Source organism: Phodopus roborovskii, unplaced genomic scaffold (genome assembly GCF_943737965.1).
Source record: "Phodopus roborovskii unplaced genomic scaffold, PHOROB, whole genome shotgun sequence".
NCBI lineage: Eukaryota > Metazoa > Chordata > Mammalia > Rodentia > Cricetidae > Phodopus > Phodopus roborovskii.
In genome coordinates this window covers 24,844,294-24,854,350 of record NW_026126459.1, presented here as the reverse complement: position 1 = coordinate 24,854,350, position 10,057 = coordinate 24,844,294, and the positions used below count along the sequence as shown (strand labels likewise).

General features: G+C 49.0%; 1 protein-coding gene across 1 annotated transcript; it reads left to right on the top strand.

Annotated features, from left to right (window-relative positions):
* Positions 1-1,213: 1,213 nt before the first annotated feature.
* On the top strand, positions 1,214-8,498 carry Krt2 (keratin 2). Its single transcript, XM_051189973.1, has 9 exons — positions 1,214-1,881; positions 2,788-3,002; positions 3,313-3,373; positions 4,161-4,256; positions 4,888-5,052; positions 5,285-5,410; positions 6,134-6,354; positions 7,419-7,453; positions 7,542-8,498. The coding sequence occupies exons 1-9, from the start codon at positions 1,228-1,230 to the stop codon at positions 8,096-8,098; spliced, it is 2,130 nt and encodes a 709-aa protein (XP_051045930.1). The 5' UTR covers positions 1,214-1,227; the 3' UTR covers positions 8,099-8,498.
* The last annotated feature ends 1,559 nt before the right edge of the window (positions 8,499-10,057 follow it).

The window sequence follows — 10,057 nt, the reverse complement described above, 5'->3', positions numbered from 1 at the left end:
TGAGGCTGAAAGAAAAAGAAAATATCTTTGTCTCACTCAAAATAACAGCATTTAACATTTGTAATAGCATAGTTACCAAAACATTGCATATCAGTTTTCTACTCCATAGCTAAGGCAACAAAGCCTCAAAGTTTAATTCAAGGTCCAACCGCCAACATATGACAAAACTAAGATTGGAACCTGGAATTTGACTTTGGGTTGATTCTATCTCTCCCTCAGTGTCTGTCCTGCCTGTGTAGCCACAAGGACAGGAGAGAGTGCCTGAATTTAGTGTGATGTTCTGTGACTGCAGACAGAGAGGCTGGCTGGGTTTCCCAACGCTTACCCATCTTTGAATGTCAGCAAAGAGCCTTCCTTCTCATTGCTTTCAGAACCACAAGGTTCCTGAGCAGCAGAGTTGGTCCACACTTGGATCTCAAAGCCACACTTAGTCTGTGCAACATTTTCACGAGTGCCCTGAGTCACAGATTTAAGGACAGAACTCGCTAGTCCTTTCATCCTTCATTTCCTCTGCGTTCCTGCAGAAAGCAACAGAGTTGATGGCTATAACAATTCCTGCAGACAGAAATGAAAAGGGTTCCTTCCCTAGTGTTTGCCTATGTGTATGTTTTGTGTGGCCTGAGAAGAAGGGGACTGAGAGATTCTGATAAATGGCTACACTGTTGCAGCATAGCAGGCCAGTTTCTCTCTGTAAGCTAAGGCCGAGTCTCCACTGTTGTCACCCTCCCCAGCTTGGGCCACAGGGAAGCAGGAGAGGTGGAAAGCTGGAGTGAGCGCTCTCAGAGTCTTTGGTAAGCCCACACAGGCCTGGGTGGTGGCCAGCTTCCCATGGGTCGGTCCAGAACAGGGAGCAGCATTTTGCAGGACTTTTTTTTTTTTTCAAGTTGAGAAACCCAAAGCCTAATCTGCTCTTCTGATGATTTTACAAAAATCAAATTGCGTGACAGATGCACAGATAAACAGGAGTTCGCAATCGAAGCAGGTTCTGGAATGGGGCTGATTAGTAGATGTTTTAATGGCCATTAGGTTGATAATCACTCACCAAGAATAGCTTCCAGGCAGACCAAACCCATGCATAAGTGGGCCCACACCCAAGTTCACCAACACCTAGTTGGCAGGTATATAAGAGGACCCTGCGAGTCTCCCAACAGTACAGTTCAGTCTCCAGCCTTGGATCTGCTTGTATCTTCTTCTACTTTCCTTGCTGAATAACAACAAAAAGCCATCATGAGTTGTCAGATCTCTTGCAAGTCTCGAAGGGGAGGAGGCGGAGGTGGATTCCGGAGCTTCAGTAGTGGCTCTGCTGTGGTCTCTGGAGGGAGCCGGAGATCCACCAGTGGCTTTTCCTGCTTGAGCCGCCATGGTGGCGGCAGAGGAGGCTCTGGTGGAGGTGGCTTTGGCAGTCAGAGTCTGGTCGGCCTCGGAGGGTACAAGAGCATCTCTACTAGCGTGGCTGGCTGTGGTGGTGGATTTGGTGGCAGAGGTGGCAGTGGCTTCGGAGGCGGCAGCAGCTTCGGAGGCGGCGGTGGCTTCGGAGGTGGCTCTGGTTTTGGAGGAGGCAGAGGATTTGGAGGCAGCGGTGGCTTCGGAGGAGGCAGTGGCTTCGGAGGAGGCAGTGGTTTTGGAGGTGGCAGTGGCTTCGGAGGTGGTGGATTTGGTGGAGGCGGCTTTGGTGGAGGCCGTTTTGGAGGAGGCAGCGGCTTTGGAGGCTTTGGAGGGCCTGGAGGATTTCCTGGTGGAGGCATCCATGAAGTTTCGGTCAACCAGAGCCTACTGCAGCCTCTTGATGTCAAAGTAGACCCAGAGATCCAGAATGTGAAGTCTCAGGAACGGGAACAGATAAAAACTCTCAACAACAAATTTGCCTCTTTCATTGACAAGGTGAGTCAGAGAGGCCGCTGCTTCTGGGATGAGATGCTCTGCTTGTGCTGGATGAAAAGACAACGATGGACTGACTATCTTAGGAGTCATTGATATGGCCACCAAAGCCAGGAGCCTTGGCGAATTCTAAATGGGAGAGATGCTGGTTTTGTGGACTACAATTCTACAGTTTTTTTTTCTTTTGCACTTTATTTTTCAGTCCAAATATATACTATTTATAGAAAATTTTGACATCATAGAAGAGTTGAAATAGGCAAGTAGTAACAGCAGGTCAGGCCAGGTGACAGCAGGATTGGAAGGTGATAGTGAGAAAGGGTAGTTTTTGTCTCTATTGAGTGTTATTAGTCTAATAAATTCCAGGAATTTGTTTGGGGATGAATAGAATTCCAGGCCTCAAGAGAACCAGTCTCATTTTGGTGACTTCTAAAATCTTTATTGGTGTTACTTTGGGGTGTTACTGTCTTGGTTCCTCTGCCTTGAATTAGACAGGAATTTACAAGGTTCTTAAAACTGAGGTGGAGGAGCCCTGCCCACCTCCCAGGACTCTCCTATTTGGTACCAACTGCTACTGGGCCAGCAGATGCCTGCTTTCTGTTTTCTCCAGAATTTATGAAACCCTGGCAGAGTACTAGAATGGGGGGAGGGAAATGTCAGCGACTATGAAGTAGGAGAGTTCTGAGAGCAGAGTGGGACAGACACAGTGTCAGAGGGCTATAACCCTTCCCATGTGTGATATTGGGGGCCTCAGAAGTCCTGCCTGGTGTTTCCCAACCTCCTTCAGATGGTGAGGGTGAAGTATTGTGACTTCTATATCCCCTGAAGCACCAGAGGTTCTGGGGGGCATAAGTGGCTCACTGGTGTGACAGGTGGCCTGGACCTTATGTATTCTTCCTCTGACCACTGTAGGTTCGATTCCTGGAGCAGCAGAACCAGGTGTTGCAGACCAAATGGGAACTTCTGCAGCAGCTGGATGTGGGTACCCGAACTACCAACCTGGACCCCATCTTCCAGGCCTATATTAGTATGCTCAAGAAACAAGTGGATGGGCTTGCAGCTGAAAGAACCTCACAGGACTCAGAGCTGAACAATATGCAGGATCTCGTGGAAGACTTTAAGAAGAAGTAGGTGACCGAGGAAACCTCACATAGACATGGAGTTTTGACTGTAGACATTCGCTCACTGACCTCTCAGCAGCGTTGTGCTCATGTACCAGGGTGGTGTGGAGGGGCATCTTTGTTGACTACAAAGAAGGCAGGATTTTGGAGCTTATACATGCTTGAGTTAATGAATAGAATCTACCTTCATTTTGAACTTTCATGGTTTTAATCTAAGCATTTAAAGAGAGCTTAATTTTCCAGTAGAAAAAGGGAAAGAAGGGAGCTGGCCAACTAGAACTTGTCTAACTGCTGTTGTCTTTTGGGGACTCAACAGGTATGAGGACGAAATCAACAAGCGCACATCTGCAGAGAATGAGTTTGTGACAATTAAAAAGGTGAGCAGGAGAATACCTTGGGTAGGGTAGGGACAGACGGCTTTACACCTCACCATGTCTGGAGGGACAGCCAGAAAACCACCGAGAGTACACACACAGAGCCAGCGATAGGGTGGGGAATGCCAGGAGCTGGTTTGCTTGAGAAGAACAGGGCCTCTGGGTTCTAATTTCCATGGGCGACTTTCCAATTTGCCTACTGTATTTGGGAGAGCACTTCCATTGATAACCAAGTTAAATAAAGAGTGTCATGAAAAAATGTCAACAGAAAAAAAGCATTTTATTTTCCTAGAAAGCAGAGGAGTGGGATACTGCAGAATGTCTGCTTCCTGACAAGTTATGCCAATATAGGTTTGAGCTAGAAAACTACAAAGTGTTAGCCTAGGTTCTGTAATGGTTTTGGAGAATAATCCAGGTAAGTTCAGGAGAGTTTGGATGAACAGGTAGGATGGAAGGCATGAAGACTGTGGAAGACATCTCACCTGTTATGGGAACACACCATGTCTCAAGAGGGATACTAGTTAGTAATGCTTGGTCCATTGAAAGCTCTCTTGATAATGGGATGAGTGAGCAGTTGATCTGGGCATGGAGCTCCCCACAGAGGTGTATGGTAGTTTATATACTAGATGAGGGTCTGTGGAGATACAGCTCACCTCGAAGTGCTGGGGATACTGGAGGCAGCTAACAGACACTAGGTGGAGGTAGCAGAGAGAATCTGGAACCAATCAGGGGGCCAGTCAAGGTGGGGCATATGAGTTGCTCCAGAGGCCTCTCTCTAACTTCTCTGCAGGATGTGGACAGCTCCTACATGGACAAGACAGAGCTGCAGGCCAAGGTGGACACACTGATGCAGGAAGTTGATTTCCTGAGAACACTCTATGACATGGTAAAGGAAGCTGTCCCCCACAGACCCTTACTTTCTGCCTTTCCCACTAAAGAAAAGTTCTTTCCAATTTTTGAAAAGTCTGCTGGAATGGAATTTTTGATGGGCTGACTTTAATGCAATGAGACCATTGCAGTCCTCTAAGGTGTTTTCCTAGAGCAGGGTTGGGGGTGAGGAATTTCTCCCTCTGATGTCACATGAGGTCTGGACACAGCAGGTCAACATCCCTTTCCTCCATCCCCTGCATTTCCAGCTTCCTTCAGAAGTGACCTTCCTGTGCCCAGGTGCCCATTATACTCCAGAGGTTAAAATGCATCATGCCTCCTGCTTACTCCCGAGCCCACTTCTGAGATAGGAAGGAAACTAAAAGGAGTTTGCTATGGACTGGGTTCTTTCTGAGGCCTACTGACATAGTGCCAAAGGCATTTTATAAGGATGCCCATAAACACCTTTCTGCCATCATCTTCATCCTGGGGATAGCCCTGTGGTGACACCACTTTTCATCTCACCCAAGGCATACTTAGTCTGAGCGTCTATATTTCCTCAATGCCAGGGAAGGGAGGCCTCTCAATGTCTGTGGCTGTGGGCAAAATACCATGAATAATCAGTGTATGTGTGTGTGTTTGTGTTGTAGGAACTGTCCCAGCTACAACAGACTGTCACTGACACCAATGTCATCTTGTCAATGGACAACAACCGGAACCTTGACCTGGACAGTATCATTGCTGAGGTTCAGAATCAATATGAGATCATTGCCCATAAGAGCAAGACCGAATCAGAGGAGCTGTACCACAGCAAGGCAAGTCCTGGGGATGCAGGGGGAGCCTCATATCCAGGAAGGGAGTGTTTGTCTAATGGAAACTGAGCACCATTCCCATGACAGTACAGAGAATGGCATTAAATCCTCGGGGGGCATGTGAGATGGTTTCTTAGGTGGGTTGACCATCCTCGGCCAGTCACTGGCCTTCTTTAGCTCAGGCTAAGCCTTCCTCAAACTGAACTTCCCTGTGAACTGTCTTTTCCCTCATCAGTATGAAGAGCTCCAGGTCACTGCTGTGAAACACGGGGAGAGCTTGAAAGAGATCAAGATGGAGATTAGCGAGCTGAACCGCACAATCCAAAGGCTGCAAGGGGAGATATCACATGTGAAGAAGCAGGTGTGGCTTGGGGCTCAGGGTGGGTTCCCCTGTCATCCCTCCAAGTGTAGGGAAGAGATAGAGGGACAAAAAAGAAACTGCAAGTTTCAGTCTAGTTTACAGCAATCTCAGTCTCCTCCAGACCAATGCTATTTCAGACCTTTAGAGTAGTTCAAGTCACATTCTGAAGTGAAGAGCAGGGAAGGGAAAGAGTTGCTTGACTTAAAGGGAATAACAGCAAATAAAGCAAGATCTTGTTTGGCTTGTTGTGATAGGAGGCATAGCTTCTTGTTCCATCACACAGCACTGGGATGACTGTATTCACAGAGGGGCAGTGAGTGGGAGGGAGCTGGTCCACATTGGACATTGGCTCTGGAACTGACTGCTAGGGGCAGAGTCTGCTTAATAGGTAGCAGAAGTTCTGCGAAAGAGAGTTTCTTCATTTGCACATAGAATGGGATGGACGATGAGTTCTTGTGTTAGGAGGGTCAAGAGCGTTTGTAGGGAAAGCCAATGGGTCTGGTCAAAGGGATGTAGGAGGAAGATAGCTTACGGGCAGCAGCTACAAGTCATAGCACAGTTGTCTGCAACATCTGTTAACACCAAAGGGGGTCCCCAAGACATCCAGAGACAGCGATTCTGGTCTCCCACACCGAGTGTCCTGTCCTTTGTCACCCCCCCACACACACACACAGCAGGCTGACCCTATGTAAAACAGAGACCTTCTTTTTCTTTTTCTCATAGTGTAAGGGTGTACAAGACTCCATTGCTGATGCAGAGCAGCGTGGAGAGCATGCCCTCAAAGATGCCAGGAACAAGCTCACTGACTTGGAGGAGGCCATGCAGCAGGCCCGAGAGAACCTGACCCGGCTGCTGCGGGACTACCAGGAGCTCATGAACACCAAGCTGGCCCTGGATGTGGAGATCGCCACCTACCGCAAGCTGCTGGAGGGCGAGGAGTGCAGGTGAGGGTGATAAGGTGTACACTGTCCTGTGTCGTGGAGCCAGGACAGGAGTGAAGGGAAAGAAAGCTGAGGACTGGGCAGGGTCTCTGGTTAGTGAGGATGGCATCAATATGCTTCTCTAAGCAGACATTCAGGATGAGAGTGATAACATTGTTCTCTTATCCGCAGAGAATAGCAAGTACGACCTGTTACAAGACATTAAGCTAGGTGATAATTTAAACATTCTGGTCTTCTTTAAAAGAGGAAACAAAATGACATGAACACAGGTAGACAGATGGAAGGGGTTGTCTCTAAGTTGGTAGAGTGACTTCCTTCTCTTCCATGGTTTGGCCCTGAATGGGGAGATGGCATCAAATGTGTTGGAGGGACACACTTTGTTCTTTTAAGGTCTCTAGAATGACAAACAGAATCATTTGACTATTTTAAAGAGAAAAACTTTGCTTCTTCTCTCATCAGCATCCTTAGGGACTCAAGGTGGGTGAAGCTGTGGGAGGAGAAAAGCCTGGGTGTCAGCAGCACTGGGCATCAGTAGCTAGCATAACAAAGGACCTGCCCTTCCAAAGCACTGCTCTGTACTTGTCTGAAAGGCAATTACTCCCCCCACCCAGGCACTGGAATCTGGGCTGGAATAGCCAAGGCTTCAGTGGAAACAGGAGGCAGGGAGCCCAGGACGGGTAGGCAACTTCACAGATTTGCTCAATGTTCATGGTGCAGCCTTGTTTTGAAATGTTGGGTGTGACATGGATTTTGGATAGCAGATTCCCTGAGGTGTCTGTAAGTACAATTAGGGGTACACAGTCAGAAGTGACTGGGCCTTTCACCCACTCTTGATCTACAATGCAAGTGTTTGTTTTGATTGGATCAAGATCTCGGGATGGATTGAGATTCAGGCCATAGAAGTGTGGGATCTATCACCACCTGTCATCCTCCGTCGTCTGTCAACATAGGTGGGGCTGCCTGAAGTAGCTAAACTACACACTTGTAGGTGGGAGCTGTAAAACAGCTCTGCTCATCCACAGAATCTGGGTGCTCAGTCACAAATCCTTTTCTTTCTCTCCCGGCAGGATGACTGGAGAATTCAACGACAACGTGTCTGTGTGTATGTAATGGGGCATGTGCCTGTCTTAATGGGGCAGTGGAGGGTAGAGGTCTTAAGAACTGCTGGGTTGACATTATCTCTCCTACAGCCGTGACAAGCAGCACCATTTCCTCATCCGTGGCATCCAAGGCTGGCTTTGGCTCTGGAGGTCAAAGTTCTGGAGGAAGAGGGTCTTATGGAGGAGGAAGTACCCATGGCTCTGGAGGCAGAAACTCTGGTTCTAGAGGAGGATCCGGAGGAGGTGGATTCAGCTCTGGAGGTGGATCTAGAGGAGGTTCAGGCACTGGAGGCGGATACAGCTCTGGAGGCGGCTCCAGGGGAGGGTCTGGATCTGGAGGTGGATTCAGCTCTGGAGGAGGCTCTAGGGGAGGATCTGGAGGAGGTGCTGGAGGAGGCTCTAGGGGAGGTTCAGGCTCTGGAGGAGGTGGATACAGCTCCGGAGGTGGCTCTAGGGGAGGGTCTGGATCTGGAGGTGGATTCAGCTCTGGAGGAGGCTCTAGGGGAGGATCTGGAGGAGGTGGATACAGCTCTGGGGGCGGCTCCAGGGGAGGGTCCAGCTCTGGGGGTGCAGTATCTGGCTCTGAAAGGGGAGGTTCTGGCTCAGGGGAAGGTTGTAGCTCCGGGGTGACCTTCTCTTTTAGATAGAGATGGGTCCTGACCCGACCAGAATGTCAGCGTATCTCTGTATCACTAATTCAGAGCCACCCCAATTTTTGTAATCCACCTCTGATGACATTTCTTTTTGAGAGGGGGTGATGAAAGATCTAATGATTAGAGTCAGAGACATGCACTGTGTTCTGGGGAAGAATCTGTGTTGTCCAAGTGTGTCTTCAAGCCATGTCCCACCTCTGATCTCCTTGCAGTGCCCATCTGACAGCCATATCTAGATGGTGCTCTGCTGAGGACCCCAGGGTAGCCCCCCCCATCCCATCCCCCAACAGTGGTCTGGGGAACTATGCTTCTGTGTACATAGCCTCTCCAATAGATTCTGCTCTCCGAGTGCTGTGGTCTGGGTGTCTGCATAATAAACTTCATTGGCAATTGATATCGTGTCATGTCTGTTGGATGTCAAGTTCTGGTGAAAGTGGGGTCCACAGAAAAAGGAGATTTGGGAGTGGTAAAAGCAGAACTTCTGGGGAAGGGATGAACTTTTGAGGGTGGCTGGGGAGCTCAGGAGGCTTTCCTCTAGTAGGAGGGGCCAGGATGGCCCTGGAGTTAGAGTTGCTACAGCATTCTCAGGAAAGAATCGCCAGTTTGGGGATTGTGGCCTTTCCAGGTGGTAATCTGGGAATTTATAGAAATTTTCTTTCCTAGCTGAAGTACTTACTGCTCTTGAGAAGCATTTCCCACAGAGTGTCCTCTCCTGCTTTCAGACAAGAGCTTTGCTCTGAAGTCATTATCTGCAGGGCAAACTAGCTGAGTCCTGGACAGCCATCCAGTTCATCACAGCTGAGCTCTCAGCACAGAGCACACCCAGGCCAGCCCAGGCCAGATTTATGTCCCTATGAGTGCCCCCTCCCTGGCTGAAACAGAACATCTGAGTGGGATCTCCAGAAGATTCTGCTCCTATTTACAAAAGCACAGCAGCCCTGTCTCAACACACCAGGTGTCTCTCTTTCCCTCTCATTCAGGGACTCCCTCTACCCAGGGATGTGCCACTCACGATGAGTTTCTGAAGGTATGGAGGGGATTTCAGCTCCTTCCCACAAAGCCCCGATGTCCAATTGGAGCTTCCAGGGAGATGAGGAATGGTTGGGTGGCTTGGGTTGGTATTCAAAGGTCAGAGCTAATAGAAGACAGACCTTAGTGAGACCCTCTTCCCACTGCCGGGGGTTGCAGATTCAGAAGGTGTTAATAAAGAACGGGTGCTTTTCCTGGCCCTGAGTATCCTGGATGAAGAATGGAAGGTGCCAGGAGGGAATGCTCCAAGGACTGCCACTAACAAAGTGGCAGCAGAGGAGGCTAAACACTCTTACAACAGGGCTGAGATCTGCCCAGAGCCACAGCCAGATGGAGAGGTAAGAAAGACAGGGTGAAAGCTGGGGAGAGTCATTTCGGGTTGTTGTTGGTTTTATGGTACACCTGTGATGTAAACATGAGTATGGCCATAAGCGGGAACTAGTTCCCAGACACACAGAGCAGGAAGGGAGCTCCAACAGTCAGTGACTTTGAACTTCTACTTTAGGTAAGAAAACAGTCCAGTCCCAGGAGGAGGCATGGAATCTTAGCTTCCACCTCCCAGTTCACGCTGTTTCCGGGCTTCAACAGCTGAGAGCCACCTAGTAATTTTTGAGGGGTAGAGAGGCAAGGCAGGTTAGTGGCAGGTTTTACTCTCACCACTTGCATTCTGATGCTCTCAGTGACACAAGTCTCAGTCCATGAATTCCCAGCTCCTCCACCCTCCCCACAGAGACAGCTCCCTCACAATAACTGCTTTCATACTGGGCTTCCAACAGCCAAAGTAGCAGTGAACGTTATTGGCCAGATACAACCTGAGGCTTTCAGAGGTTATGACTGCGCAAGAGGCAGTGTTCCCTCCTGAGTGGACTATAATCTAGCCACAGTCTCTACTTCCCACCCCTGCCCTACTGCCATCAAGTTCAA

Coding starts and splice junctions, on each gene's coding strand:
- Krt2 (XM_051189973.1), top strand. CDS start 1,228: ATGAGTTGTCAGATCTCTTGCAAGTCTCGAAGGGGAGGAGGCGGAGGT. Junction 4,257..4,887: donor TGAGAACACTCTATGACATG/GTAAAGGAAGCT, acceptor TTTGTGTTGTAG/GAACTGTCCCAGCTACAACA. Junction 5,053..5,284: donor AGGAGCTGTACCACAGCAAG/GCAAGTCCTGGG, acceptor TTCCCTCATCAG/TATGAAGAGCTCCAGGTCAC.